The sequence below is a fragment of the Primulina tabacum genome, chromosome 1 (genome assembly GCF_025594145.1).
Source record: "Primulina tabacum isolate GXHZ01 chromosome 1, ASM2559414v2, whole genome shotgun sequence".
Classification (NCBI taxonomy): Eukaryota; Viridiplantae; Streptophyta; class Magnoliopsida; order Lamiales; family Gesneriaceae; genus Primulina; species Primulina tabacum.
The window spans coordinates 7,405,457-7,421,390 of record NC_134550.1 but is presented as its reverse complement, the minus strand read 5'-3'; the positions used below and the strand labels follow the sequence as shown (position 1 = coordinate 7,421,390).

Below are 15,934 nucleotides of genomic sequence, written 5' to 3'. Positions count from 1 at the left end.
AAGCACAAAACAATGTTATGAAGAAGTCCCTGTATGACACTATATATTGCACTCAACTCCTTAATCCAGCAGATTGCCTCTCCCGCAACCAGAGTTTGTGCTTTTGAGCGCGAACGCTTCGAGAATGCAAGCATTAAAGTTTTCTCACTGGCCGTCGGCGGCGGGCTGGAAGATTTATCCATCTACGGCGTCCAGAAATCATGTCAGAAACGGCGTTCCCGGTGTTGCGTTCCGGCTTCTTACGTTCCGATGCCGCGCTTCACAGTCTTCGCCTTTTGGTCGGTATTTATCGATTTATTTTAATGCATTGGAACGTTTTTTGTTTGTGATGCGTTTAATCAGCAGTCTGTGATTTGTGAATGTGTGTTTAGAGTCTGTTACGAAACAAGTGGACTTATTAAGGAATTGAATCGAATCGATATTGATTTAGCTGAGTTTCATGTGTGCTCTTCCTGTTTATGAAAAGATTTTCGTCTTTGGGGTTGTGGGTTTTTTGGGGGAAGATATGAGGATGAGTGTCAAGAAAAAGAACGCAGCATGTGGATTCTACTATGTATCAATGCTGAATCTTGCTTCACTAGCTAAATCACCTTTAGATTATCTCTATCGTCGTTGAAACCACGTTCTCTCGTTGCAAGATTTTTTTTGTTTTTTTAAAAATTTTGTAGTAGTTTTATTGTGGAAGTAAAGCAGCAGTTTCGGTTGTGTGGTTGATAGTTATTACCTTTTCTATTTCTGTTGGATACCCGTGACTTACAAAATTTGTGTTGCTTTCAGCTGTGGATGAGAAGAGATTTCTTGAAGCTTCTGAAAACGGGAATTTAATTCCTTTGTACGAGTGTATATTCTCTGAACACTTGACCCCTGTGCTTGCTTACCGATGCTTAGTCAAGGAAGATGAACGAGAGGTTCCAAGCTTCCTTTTTGAATCTGTAGAGCCTGGTTTTCGTGCATCAAGTGTTGTAAGAAACAGTTTTCTGTCATAGCTAAATTTTTTGTTCTTACTGCTCTCTAGCACGCATGAGTCCACTAATGAGGGATTCGATTGTATTAATCCAGTTAAGTTATTGGTGTATTTTTCTTTAGGGTCGATATAGTGTGATTGGGGCACAACCAATAATGGAAGTTATAACTAAAGAAAACAAGGTTACAATTCTGGATCACGGTACTGGGAAAGTAATCGAGAAAGTTGTGGAGGATCCAATGGTGATTCCAAGAACCATTTCAAAGGATTGGAGACCGCAATTGATCCAAGACCTTCCAGATGCATTTTGTGGTGAAAATTTGATCTTATTTTTACAATGATATTGTTTTTTCCATATTTTACGAAAAAGTTTTAGCAGTTGACTTTAATGTTTTGGGCACGTGTTTATTAAATTTGATTGGATAAAAACATGTGCTTTGATGTCGCTATTGTTAGGATTATTCTTTTTTTATAGGTAAATATATTTATTAATAGCATAAAATTCGTACAAATACCCGGGCATACCCATGTGGTACATATAAGTCAACTACAAGTCTTCAAGTCTATTCAATAGTGGTTTGACATATGTAATCTGTAGAGTGTTACTAATGTGCTAAAAAACCTTACTGTTTTTCATCTTTGATGATAATTTTCAAGTTGTGCAAGCAGATGCTACAATCTTATCACTTAAAAGCGATATCTGTGTTGTGACCCTTTGAGTGCAGGATATTTCTGCAAACAGATTATTATTAGTCAAGTGTCATCACAAATGGTTATCAATTCGATATTGACGAGCATATGACTGGTGATGAAATTTGCATTTCGCACATTCACTGGAACTTTTGTCATGGGTGAGAGTGATACAAAGACCTCGTGTCAATTCCTCCCTATAGAGTTGAATTTGGTCCATGAATGTTTGGTTGATTCCCTCAACTACAAGTCTCTAAATTCAGACTACTATTTTCAACTAAGTTGACAGAAAAGGACCGTGCATTATACGAGCAATTACCACTGCACTTAACTGGTTTAGTTGACTGCCGGTATTGGATAACCTAAAAATCTAATGTTTCAATCTCATGTTTTTATAGTCTATACGTGTACATCTGTATCTATTTATGTGTGTGTGTGTGTTTTCTATCGTATCCGTCATCTCAAATTTCTTATCATGTCAACAGGTGGTTGGGTTGGTTTTTTCTCATATGATACTGTTCGATACGTGGAAAAGAAAAAACTGCCATTCTCGAACGCCCCACAAGATGATAGAAACTTGGCTGACATTCATCTTGGATTGTATAATGATGTAGTTGTCTTTGATCATGTGGAAAAGGTATTACTGGCATACCTAAATGGATAAAAATGAATTTGAATTTCTTGATTAAGTAAAACTATTGACTTTTCTGTTTTAACCACGTAATGCTCATGCCATTTCAATACTAATTTGAAATATGCATAATAGTGTTACCTTGTATTGCTTCTACGTTACTTGCTGCAAATTCTGGAACAATATAGAATGCTCATTAGTTGAAATGCCCTTGCCATATTTGTGTTGTTTTTTCCCTATGAAGTTCAAATCTATATCCTGTTTGAAGTTAATTTTGCTGATCTTTCCTGTGCTTGCTAAAATCTCTCTCCCTCTTGCACACACACCCCTCTCCTGATTTGTCCACTGACATTGCATCTGTTTGTCCGTGATTTTTCCTTTTCTTTTGTAAAATCCTTTGACTAAGATTATAATTGAGCGTTAACTGGCAATTTTTTCTTTCATAGAAAGCATATGTCATTCATTGGGTACATCTAGATCGGTACTCATCTGCTAAAGAGGCTTATGAAGATGGAATCAAAAGTTTGGAATTATTAGTTTCCAAAATGCAAGATGTTGATCCGTGAGTTCCGTTGTGTACTGTCCCTTCATCTTGAGGTGGTCAGCAATATTTGTTCTCTAATTCATTCTTTTCGTTTTAGTCCAAAGCTATCTCCAGGTCGTGTTGATTTTGGTAATCATGACATTGGATTATCTTTAAACATGAGAAACATGACGAGTGAGGAATACATGAAAGCTGTTTTACTAGCAAAGGAACGTATTTTTGCTGGGGATATCTTCCAGATTGTCTTGAGTCAGCGATTTGAAAGACGAACTTTTGCAGACCCATTTGAAGTGTACAGAGCTTTGAGAGTTGTGAATCCAAGCCCATACATGGGTTACTTGCAGGTTTTCCCTTATGCATGACTGGAAAATACTGAATGTTTCTTTAAAATTTGTTTCATATATGTGTCAAAAAACACGTTATTCTCTCTTTCTTCATTCAGGCCCGGGGTTGCATTTTAGTGGCTTCAAGTCCAGAAATATTGACCCGGGTAAAGAAGGTGAATCAGTTTCCCATTGTCCAATTTTCATCAATCCGAGATTCTCTCGACACCGAATATCTCATTTGCATGCCTGCTATGAGCAGAACCTTTTGTATTTTGTGGACACACCAAATAGATTTACCATGACTTCTTGATGGACAGAAAAGGATTATTAACCGCCCCCTGGCTGGGACAGCTAGAAGAGGAAAAACTATCCATGAGGACGAGATGTTAGAAATAAAGCTGCTAAAAGATGAAAAGCAATGTGCAGAACATAGAATGCTGGTAGATCTAGGCAGAAATGATGTCGGAAAGGTTTTTTCAAACTCATTATATCCTCTGGACAATATTTTTTCTTGCTGCATAAATTGGAATAGGGATAACAAAACCTACCACCTCTCTTTTAGGTAAGAGATGCTGTTCCATTAAACAAAGAGTCAGTTACCCTTGGTACATAATTTTATAGCGTAAAAAAGGTACCGATCTTATTTGAGGATTAGCGTGACTACTGGCGCCGATGTAGATCCCAGAGCTGGTGGAGATGGGCCTGCTCACCATGGTGATTAGGATCAATAGGCTATTTAATTATCAAATGTTAACTATCGAACACAAAAGGAAAGGTTTAAATTGTGATCTCGGACTGCACAAACAGAATATCCATTGTCAATATTCGTTCTTATGCTTTGAAGAACAAGCTAATGCAAACCAGAACTGAGAATGGAAATAGCACAAAATATAATCTATTGGCTTTTGCTATTAATTCTGAAAGAGTCATTCTCATAGTTGAACAAAGACACGTGATTGTATTAAACAAGAGTATTATATACCAGTTGGCTTTGCTTCTTCTGACTGCTCATTGTTGCCCAGCTTTCTTCTCCTCGACCAATGCCCCAACACTTTGATTTCAGGGAACTCACTTTTTTGACAGTTCTCTCAACTGCCCGACATTTTTGGTACCTTGTAACTAGAATTATCCTGGCACGACAAAAACATTTGGTTCACACACTACCGACACATATAGCTTTGGGTCCAAGAAGAGAATCCATAATTTATCCATCATTTTCATTTCGTTTTGATGCCAGCTGAACCTATGTTTTCTTATATTTCTTGGTATAGCATGTGATTCAAAATAACTTGCCTAACTCTCTTTCTTTTTTTGAGTAGTTTTTGATTGTGCTGTGGCTTATAGTAGAACATCTGGTCTAACAGAAATCATCAACCCAGATCTCTGTACGGCATTTCCTATTTTCATTGTGTCAGACTCCAATATGAATTTCTCTCACCTATTTTTTGTGGATGCTTGGTGTGGTCCTTGCAATCTGGTTCTATCAACTCCTAATGTCAGTGATTTCTGATACAGGTGTCAAAATCTGGTTCTGTGAAAGTGGAGAATCTCATGACTGTTGAGAGATATTCTCATGTGATGCACATCAGCTCTACAGTAAGTATATAGATGCAATTGAGGATTGAACAAAAGATTCACATGGAAGATGAGTCTTGAACTATTAATGTGGATGAAGATTAAATTTGAAGGGTCACGGGACCATACTCTTATAAGAAAATTTTGTTGATGTCTGTGCTTTTTACCATCTCTTATGAAAGTTTCATGTTTTCATATTTATATTTGTTCTGTTTAATTACTCTTGATTCTTTCATCTAGAGATATGTGAACAGTTAATGAAATTTACATTTGTGTGGTTTCGGAAAAAAAATAACAACATTTCATTAACTTGTAGGTCACCGGGGAGTTGCTCGATCATTTAACATGCTGGGATGCATTACGTGCCGCACTGCCTGTTGGAACAGTTAGTGGAGCCCCAAAGGTTACCAATTTTATCCCGGACATCTGTATTTCTTAATCAAATCTTGTCCAGTTGGATTAGAATTCAACATCCCAGTCACGAAGTAATAGTTTTATCATTTGTTTGGTGTATGGTTCACCGTTTCCCCCTGGACAGGACGATAACTCTTGATATAGAAGACTTGTTGACAGTCATGTATTAAGATAGAATCTTTCTGTTGCTCTATGATTCAGGTAAAGGCTATGGAATTGATTGATCAATTAGAACCAACTAGACGTGGTCCATTCAGTGGCGGTTTTGGAGGGATCTCGTTTTTGGGCGATATGGACATGGCATTGGCTCTCAGAACCATTGTGTTTCCAACTAGACCACGCTATGACACAATGTATTCATACAAGGATGGCAAGAAACGCCATGATTGGATCGCTCATCTTCAAGCTGGGGCCGGTATTGTTGCTGATAGTCTTCCTGATGATGAGCAGTTGGAGTGTGAAAACAAAGCTCGCGGCCTGTCTCGGGCTATCGATTTAGCAGAGTCGGCATTTTTAAATAAAGATAGAACGCAACCCGCCAAGCACTTCGATTCTATGCCAGTCCAAACTTCTAGGGCCGAATTAATGCCGCATAATGGATGATATGGAAACTGTTGGAAACCAGAATGTTGAGGAAGCTACAATAGAGACTATATGATTGAAATAAATTTGACTAACAAGTGCAAGGATCCGCGTGCGAGGATATGGGTGGCCTTGGCATGGTGAAGCTTACCCATATTTTTTTAAAAAAAAAATATTTGAACGACCTCGAACGGCCAGAAAAAGAAAATTCTTGTCGTTATTAATTATAAAAAAATTAATATATATATATATATATATATATATATATATATATATATATATAAATAGAATGATTGGTGTGATCTGGTCGTTGCAGATCAACGATTAGATCAATCTCAACCTTAATAATTTTTAAAATAATGTTAATTTTTTTTTTAAATCGAAAAAATGAGAAAAATATTCTGAATAATTTCTAAAAAAATTTAAAAAGCGTCAACAATCATATTATTATTTCTTTTATAAATCGACATCAAACTTTTTAAAAAATCACATTTTTATTCCACTTTAATTCCAAAAACTTAAGATTTTTTCGTAAAAGATTCGATCAGTCATTTATTTAGTTCGTAATTCATTATATTTTAATTGTTTGTATTTATTTTTATTTATTGTAAGTTTTAAATTTTAATTATATATATTTTTAATTTGTTTTATTTATGTGCACGTATGTCATGGTTTTTTTAAAAAAAAATAGTGAATTGAATAAAAATTAATATTTCAATTGAAATCTCAACAACATCATCTAACTATTGAAGAAACAAGAAATAAAGTTGTTAACTTTGACATAAAGTTACCAATTTTATCGCACCAAATTTCTCATCATCAATGAACATGCATTAAGCAGCTTCATGCAAAGTCATGCAAGAGCTTGTAGATATTTGTTTTATTTAAATTTTGATGTCCGTGGAACATGCAATTGCATTTAGAACTCCAGATGGAGCCAACTGCCCAGCCGATGAATCAAGTTTTTGTCAAGTTATAATATCTAATGTTAGCAAGAGGGTAAAACCAGAATCTTGTCGTAATGTTTTGATGTTAAAAAGGTCTGTTATTTTTCAAATTCATTTGAGTTAATTTATAAAAGCAAAAACTTGTATGAGACGGTCTCATGCACGGGTCGTATTTTGTGAGACGGATCTCTTATTTGGGTCATCCATGAAAAATTATTACTTTTTATTGTGAATATCGATAGGGTTGATCGGTCTCACATATAAAGATTCGTGAGATCATCTCACAAAAAACCTACTCTTTTCTAAATGTGATAAAGTAGACACGTAATTCACCCAAAATAAAATAACACGAGCCTCTGCTAAATGTTAAAGCATGGGAGGAACACGAGAAGAAGCCAGTGGGTTGGCTTTGTTTGTTTGTTTGTTTATTTTTTATTATAATTATAAATAAATATAAATGTAGGAGCAAACCTGATCACCTAGAAGCCTCTGTCAACAACTCAATAAATAAATATACGCTGGAGGCTAAATTATATTTTCTATGCTTAGATAATTTATAATCATAATTTAAGAGATGGACTCAAATTATTAATTTTGAGCAACTACAAAGTTAGATATATGCAATTATATTAATAATGGAACATTTTGAAATATTTGAGGACACTCAAATGAGAATAATGTTAATGTTGTGGAACTACTTTCCAAACCTACACACACATTCCCTTTATTTTTTTTTTTGATTTTTTTTCCCTTGAAAAATATAGACAAAATAAATTTTTATATTTTTTACAATAAAATGACAAATACTTGTGTGAGACGGTCTTACGGATCGTATTTTGTGAGACAGATCTCTTATTTGAGTCATCCATGAAAAAATATTACTTTTTATGCTAAGGGTTTTACTTTTTATTGTGAATATCGGTAGGATTGATCCGTCTCACAGATAAAGATTTGTGAGATCGTCTCACAAAAAATCTACTCATAAAAAAAACACAACCAAGTTTGAATTACCATCTTCGTTTTATTAAATGCACTCTCATCTTAAAACGAACAGATTATCTATTCTATTTTATTAAGATCAATGACATGATAGTAACCACCTAAAAAGGATATCAACTTTTTCTTTGAACTTTAACATGTGATACTAATATTACAATTTTGTTTTTGTTTTTATAAAATTTCAACACACACTATTATTTTTAATATTTTTATTTCAACAATTCAAATATCAATTTAGTCCCTCCATAATTTATCAAATTTCACTTTAATCCATCGATAATGATAAAAAAGACTATACATACACACATCGCGTATGCACAGCAACTGATTTACATGGAATCTCCCCCATAAATAAACAAAGAAACTTCCCCAAAAAAAAAATGAAAATGAAAACATAGAAACGGGGGAAAAATTATAATCTGAACAATTAACTACCACACGAAATAATAATTAAAAAAGAAGCTTTTTCATATTGAAATTGACTATACGACGACTTGCAACTTGCTAAAATTTCTCCGCCACGAGTTTTGGCGTTCTGTTCCACCCTTTATCCATACTATATGTAAAGATAGATGGACCTACATCGATAAGACAACGGGTAGATTACAACTCGGTCCACTGAGTTTCGAGATATTTATATTAATAATAATAATTTATTTAAGTTTATTTTAATTAAATGTATAACGGGTCCAACCCGTCGGGTTTTGAAACGAGGCGAAGCGGGTTCGGGTCCTAATTTATCTTGGCAGGACGTGTCTCCGATTTGGCAAAACTTGTCTCATTGCCATCTGCCCATCCATGACCTCTTTTTTATTTAATGGAAATTTCACAAATTGCCAAAATACCCCTGAACAATTTTTTATAATTTAACGAGTGCACCGGAACAAGCCCACAGTTTTAGATTCAGCCTCAACGTCAAATTCCATGGTGGCGGATACCCATGATTGGAATGGGGACACAACTCCAAGTAATTAATACCCTCTTGGTGGGGGAGAAAATGTCATGTTCACTTTACAACTTTACGATAAAAAGTGCAGAAGAATGGTCAGGTTTTAGGTGCTGCGTTTGCCTATGCTTTTGACTTGAAACAACTTCCAAGAAACTCAAAACAGCAAATAGCAAGAGATGTAAGAGGAAAAGAACCCAAAGTTTGCTTTTTTAAGAACAAAAACGCCGCCAAAAAAAAACATGGCATCTAGATTTTGTAACTTGCTATACTTCTACTCCATCATCTTCTTATTTTTGCTCTTCTTATGTTACCAAGCACATTCCTTTGATGCCGAAACTGACCGGCTCGCGTTACTTTCTTTCAAGAATAGCATCACAGACGATCCGCTTCAAGTACTAAGTTCGTGGAATGATTCGTCAAGTTTCTGCAATTGGACGGGCGTAACGTGTAGTTTACAACGATCCCGAGTCGTTATGCTGTCGCTGCCATCTCGAAAACTTGGAGGCTCGCTCTCCTCTGACATTGTTAATATGACCTTTCTTAGAGTCATTGATCTTAGAAATAACTTTTTCCAGGGCCAGATTCCAGGAGACATTGGTCGTCTGTTTCGACTTCAGTACATTTTCTTGATGCAGAATAAGTTTGAAGGTGAAATTCCGGGGAATTTGAGCCGATGTATTGAGCTTAGAGTCTTAAATTTCAACTATAATAATCTCACTGGAAAAATTCCTGCTGATATTAGTACATTACCGAATCTTGTTGCTCTTCATGTATCCGCAAACGGGTTAATAGGCGGGATCCCGCCTGTTCTAGGCAACATATCTTCGCTCCTAAATCTTTCCATCGCGCAGAATTATCTCGGAGGGGTTATCCCGGATGATCTTGGACGTCTTGTGAACCTGGAATTTTTGCAGGTTTCGAGTAACAACTTGTCCGGTTCGATTCCAGGGTCGATTTTCAATCTGTCAAGAATAACGATTTTTTCTGTGGCATTGAATCAGTTGACAGGGAATCTGCCTTCGAGTATAGGAAGCTATTTTCCGAATCTGAAGGAGTTACATTTCGGAGTAAATGGTTTTTCAGGAGGGTTTCCATTTTCACTCTCAAATATCTCCAGTCTTGAAATAATTGATATCCCAGTCAACAAGTTTACTGGAAAAGTTCCTGTCGATTTGGGAAGGCTTCCAAATCTGCAGAGGCTAAATGTTGGCTGGAATCTGCTCGGAAGCGAAGATGCCGAAGGTTTAAAGTTTCTTGATTCGTTGATCAATTGCAGCAACCTCGAAACTTTGAGCATCGCCCGTAACCGGTTTTTCGGACCACTGCCTGATTCCATAGGTAATCTTTCAACGACTATGAAGAGATTGCTTCTAAACGAGAACAGCTTATCTGGAGGCATTCCTTCGGGGATAACGAATCTTATCAACCTGAACACTTTAAATGTGAGCTGGAACCAATTTGATGGTCCCATTTTTCCTGATATAGATAAACTTTTCAATCTAAGGCAGTTATATATGAACGTGAACAGATTTTCAGGAAAGATTCCGCCGGCTATTGGTAACTTAACCGTATTATTTGAACTCCGGTTGGATAGGAACGTATTGGCGGGAGATATCCCAGCGAATCTTGGAGACTGTAAGCAGTTGAAGTTACTGAACCTGTCTGATAACAACCTCAGTGGCATTGTGCCATCACAGGTTTTCGGTCTTTCGTCCTTAACCATTACGTTCAACCTCGCTCGAAATTCTTTAAGTGGAAGCGTACCAATTGAAGTTGGGAACTTTATAAACCTCAAAATGTTTGTTTTATCTGATAATGAGTTTTCCGGAAGCATTCCTGAGAGTTTAGGCCTTTGTTCGAGCTTGGAGAGTGTATTCTTGGACGGTAATTCGCTGCAAGGCTCAATCCCTTCGAGATTAAGCGCCTTGAGAAACCTTCAAGATCTTGATCTCTCAGGAAACAATATGACTGGGATAATTCCCGAGTTCTTGCAGGACTTCGTGTTCCTTCGGTATTTAAATCTGTCGTTCAACGACTTCGCAGGTGAAGTGCCGAAACGAGGGGTATTTGCCAATACAAGTGCTGTTTCTCTATATGGGAACACTGGGCTTTGTGGAGGTGTTCTTCAACTCGAATTACCTTCTTGTCCGCCAGGAGGTGATTCTCCAAGACGGGGTCAGTCTAGTACACTCAAAGCAGCGATCGGAACATCGTTTGGAGTTTTGGGTTTGTTTTTGCTGTTGTATTTTGCAGTTTCTATGATGCTCAAGGGAGCAAGAAGGAAAGGCTTGATCACTTCCCCATCAGAAGATTGGAGTTCAAACTTCTCCTACAATGAACTTGCAAATGCAACAAATGGATTTTCCACGGAAAATTTGATAGGTGAGGGAGGTTTCGCTTCCGTCTATAAAGGTACTCTTTCACAAAACGGGAAACTTATTGCTGCGAAAGTGCTCAATATTCACCAGATGGGAACTTCCAAGACCTACATGGCTGAATGTGAAGCATTGAGGAATATCAAGCACAGAAATCTAGTCAAAATTTTGGGTTCTTGTTCAGCTTTGGATTCTGAGGGCCAAGATTTCAAGGCCATTGTTCTTGAATTCATGCCGAATGGAAGTTTGGAGAAATGGTTGCATCCGAACCAGAAGAATCAACGCGAGAACCTCGACATTTGTCAGAGGCTAAACATTGCTATTGATGTGGCTTCAGCATTGGAATATCTTCATTACTACTGTCATATTCCGGTGGCCCATTGTGATCTCAAACCGGGCAATGTTCTTCTTGACATCGACTTGTGTGCTCATTTAGGCGACTTCGGCCTAGCCAAATTCGTCAGAGAACGTGTAGATGCCGGTACGCGAGCTCAAATAAATTCAACTGGGATCAGAGGATCATTTGGTTATGTTGCTCCAGGTAATATTTCTCCTCCACTTTTTTCTGATTCGAATAAAACTTGCTGAACTCCGTCTTACTTTAGACAGGATCAATTATTCATCCCCTCGAGTACGTGGCTTATTTTTTTTAATCACAAATATGCAGAGTATGGAAAAGGAGGGCCAGTATCCGTATCAGGAGACATTTACAGCTTTGGGATCCTACTCCTGGAGATGTTTACGGGTAAAAAACCGACAGACGAAATGTTTACAGATGGACTAACCCTTCACAGTTTTGCGAAAAATTCTTTACACGACAACGTGATGGACATTATCGATCCAAGATTAACGTTTTCAACGCGAGCAGAAGAAGAAGAAGCAACAAATCACATCAGCATCGAAGTCGAGAAGCACGAACAAGTCGAAAAACTCTTTGTGCTGATCGTTAGGATTGGAGTTTCTTGCTCTCAAGAAATGCCAAAAGATAGAATGAACATAAAAGATGCCAATGTGAAGTTGCAGATGATAAGGGATAAATTTTTATAACATTTGTTTGTGAATATTTTTATGTAAATTTTACTTCAATGTGATAATTGCCTATTGTTTTGTCAAAGTATCAATTTTTTTTCATTTATTTATTGTTCTTGTTATTCCATTGAGAAGCCCGAATCTTATAGATATTAAGGGATTTATTTGAAAAAGTTTTTTTGGTCATGTATATTTGTTTCTTGCGATTTTAGTCTTTTATGTTGTCATATTTCAGATTTAGTCGGTTATCTTAATTTTTTTTAAGCAATTTTGGTTCTTTTTTTTTCCGACTTGGAGCTGATGTGACCCCTATGCAGTGCATCATTGTTAACAATCAAAAAATATAAGACTAAAATGAAATTCGATAACAACAAAAATGAAAAATGACAAAATTACATGATTGAAATATAGTTTTCTCATTTTATTTTGTCATATTTTAGCACACACTTGTTATCCCTATCTAAATTTTGAGAGAAATAAATTATTGTTGCGCTTTAAATTTCAAAAACTTCAATGAGTTACATAATAAAAAGATTTGAGGAGTTCATGAAAAAAAATTGAAGGGAAAGAAAGGGGATCGAAAAAATTATGAAAGAATAGAAGAAGAAAAGAATTCGTATGACCTGGTGATTAAAAGAATAAAATGATTGTTTTTTGGGTTTGATGGAAAAAATAGAGAATTAAAGTTGCAGGAGGAAGAAAATTCAATAAGAAGTTAGATTATAAATGAAATATTGTGTTGCATAATTGAATTGTTTACTTTCGCTTAATTTTTATCTTCGTACTTTTATTGTAACTACGAGCAGTCTAATGCTACAAATTTGAAAAGACATATTAACTGGTCATGATCCTTCGACATTTAGTGAATAATGGTGTGAAAGATGAGCTTGTGGAGAGTTTTATGAAAAAAATTAGAAAATATGAGCGATATCAAACTAAACACCTCTGAAAAATATGAGTTTTGATTTTCACACTATAAAATCTCATTATTTTGTTTTTTTTTCTAGTAAATGTTTGAGTTTTGAAGTTGCAACGAAAGTGATTTTACAAGTTGAGTAGGTCTCTTATGAGACGAGTCAATCCTACCGATATTCACAATAAAAAGTAATATTTTTTCATGGATGACCCAAATAAGATATCCCCGTCTTACAGAATACGACTCGTGAGACCGTCTCACATAAGATTTTGCCTTACAAGTTTTGAAATGTAATCCCTCGACTGAGTGTGACGACTTTTGATGTTTGAAAAGTGTTGATTATATTATTTTGTGTTGGATCGTTCGATATTTTTTGTCTATTATATTTTTGTTCGATGATGAATAAAAGCTAAATTTTACTTTTATGGATTGATAAGCCTGAATTTTATAACTATTTTTTAGGGATATTATTTTGTTATATTCGTGATTATCTGACATTTTTATTTTATATTTTTTGCTTATTTTGTTTAATTTTAGATTATTTCTATGTTTGATCATAACATAAAAAAACTTAAGATTGGAGATAAAAGTCAAGATAATTTAATGACACGTAGGAAAGATTCCAAAAATTAGGGGTGTCAAAATGCGACACGACCCATCAACCCGACACTACCAACACGAAAAAAATCAGGTTCGGGTTGGGGTTTTTTGGGTTCGGATTGGGTTCGGGTTGGGTTGATTCGGGTTAGTGCCATGTTAGGCGGGTTTCGGGTTGGGTCGGGTTGGGTCGCGGGTTGACCCGCGAACTTTTTTTTTTGAAAATATTACCTTTATTTTTATATATTGTATGCTTGAACAAAATTTATTGTATATTTATATGATAAATTTTCATCATCTAATATTTATTTTGTATATTTTTATTTTTTTAACAATTTTTTATTTGATTTAGTAAATATACTTTTAACTTTCTACGATTAAACTTTCAAATTTAAATCGAAATTTGTTATTATGTGTTTAAATTAAAATATTATTTTTTTTATTTTTTTCATAATTTTTAAAAAAATTTAAAAAAAATAAATAAAATTCGGGTTAGGCGGGTTAGACGGGTTGAGTCGGGTTATACGGGTTCGTGTTCGGGTTGGGGGTTTTCGGGTTGCTTCGTGTTCGGGTTGGGTTCGGGTTGAAAGAAAAAAAAAATTCGCGGGTTGACCCGAAACCCGACCCAACCTACCCGATTGACACCCCTACCAAAAAAGGTGGAAGGAGTGGACAACAAGAACTCTTGATAATTGAGAAAATAATTGATAGATGTTGTACCATATTTTCTAAGATTATTTTATAAGAATTCATAGGCATCGAAATACCACTAAGAAGGAAATATATATTTTTTAAAAAATGTGTTATTATTTTCCTTCATTCACATTAGTCAAAAAGAGAATTTTGAAGTTTGGAAACTTTGGGCATTAACTTGAAAATTGGGCCATATGGAAAGGATTGTTTATATACATATCAAGTTAATGCCCAAAGTTTCCAAACTTCAAAATTCTCTTTTTGACTAATGTTTAATATTATGTTTGATATTCAATAGATTATTTTTCTTACTTTCAGTTCTTGATTAATGTTGGTTTAATATTTTTTGTGAATAACCTGATCAATTATTTATATTTTTGTTGTATAATCATGAATCGGAAAATACGTGATTAAATATATCAACAAAGAAGTTAATAAACACATAATAAAATTGACTAGAATATATTCAATTTATACGTGCAGTTTTAGGTGAGAACTGATATTACACAAATATTTAATGTATTTAGATATAATTAAATTAAATTTAGATAATTGAACTTTTAGATTTGAATAGATTTATTAATTCGACGAATTGTTTAATAAATAATTTGAGGATTTCACCGTGATTGTGCAATAATTTAATAATTCATTGGATTTTAACACATATCGACATAGTAGAATTTGATATTGTTATGCGTCTTAGTCTTTTATTTGAATTTGAATTCTTAATTGACCATTGAATTCGTCATATTTAATGACAATATTCTTATCTAGTTAATTTAGATTAAGAATTTATCACTCTTGAATTTATTTATTTTTCAGATTAAGATAAATAATAACAATTCTAGTAATAAAATATTGTCTATGTGAGATTGACTCGAACTCTAATCCGACTTTTATAACTTGGTTGATCCACTTAGTTTTTCACCACGCACAATTCCTTTGATGTTCACACACCATCCCATTCCCCTTGGGAGCTTGTTGACCCCTCGTTTGAGAATAAATTGTGGTACGGATAATTATTTTTTTCGTTCATATCATCTGTGTCTAAAACTATTTTATTTCCTCCTGTTTACTGTATCAAAAAGATCCCTAAACTTATGAATTTCAAATGTTTTTGTTATCTGATGTATGTTTATAGTTTAAAAAAAACGAAGGTTCTGATACCACCTGTTTCAACTCAGAACTCATCCTAAAAAAGTTTGCAATTGAAGGGAAGGTGTCCAAGATGTAATAAACCCAAAAAACATAATTTCACGAGCCATGTAGTACGAACTTATGATTGAGTCTAAAATCATTTTGGTCTCTTTAGTTCGTGATGTAACCAAAACGTCCCCCAAGTTTTGAATTATTGAGTTCTGATGTTAATTAATTATTAAAACTAACTGAGGGAAAAATGCGTGCGTGTCTCTAAACAAAAAAATTTCCCTCCCTAGTTCTTGGTATCACACTCTTTTTGGTCCTCCTTTTAGTCTTTGACCATGATTTATCAATACGAACAAAATGCATCCAAAATTCAATCTAATGTGTGCACATGTGCAATGTAAGTGCTATTTGGTAGTAAAAATAAAAGCAATATTTGCATATCCACAATTAACTCTATGCAACGGAATAATCCAACTATGTATGCGATATAATATGTCGGCGAAGAAATGATGGCAACATAGGAATTGCATTAAATGCATTGGTTGGATGACATCATT

The 15,934-nt window shown here is 35.0% G+C and overlaps 2 protein-coding genes across 2 annotated transcripts; both read left to right on the top strand.

Moving 5' to 3' along the window:
• LOC142538647 (anthranilate synthase alpha subunit 1, chloroplastic-like) lies at window positions 1–5,824 on the top strand. The gene is made up of 11 exons (XM_075643959.1): window positions 1–278; window positions 778–962; window positions 1,087–1,276; window positions 2,140–2,291; window positions 2,732–2,847; window positions 2,927–3,173; window positions 3,272–3,328; window positions 3,473–3,625; window positions 4,671–4,751; window positions 5,047–5,133; window positions 5,346–5,824. The coding sequence occupies exons 1-11, from the start codon at window positions 125–127 to the stop codon at window positions 5,745–5,747; spliced, it is 1,824 nt and encodes a 607-aa protein (XP_075500074.1). The 5' UTR covers window positions 1–124; the 3' UTR covers window positions 5,748–5,824.
• A 2,942-nt stretch (window positions 5,825–8,766) lies between these two features.
• LOC142538640 (LRR receptor-like serine/threonine-protein kinase EFR) lies at window positions 8,767–12,173 on the top strand. Its single transcript, XM_075643954.1, has 2 exons — window positions 8,767–11,537; window positions 11,664–12,173. The coding sequence occupies exons 1-2, from the start codon at window positions 8,861–8,863 to the stop codon at window positions 12,041–12,043; spliced, it is 3,057 nt and encodes a 1,018-aa protein (XP_075500069.1). The 5' UTR covers window positions 8,767–8,860; the 3' UTR covers window positions 12,044–12,173.
• The last annotated feature ends 3,761 nt before the right edge of the window (window positions 12,174–15,934 follow it).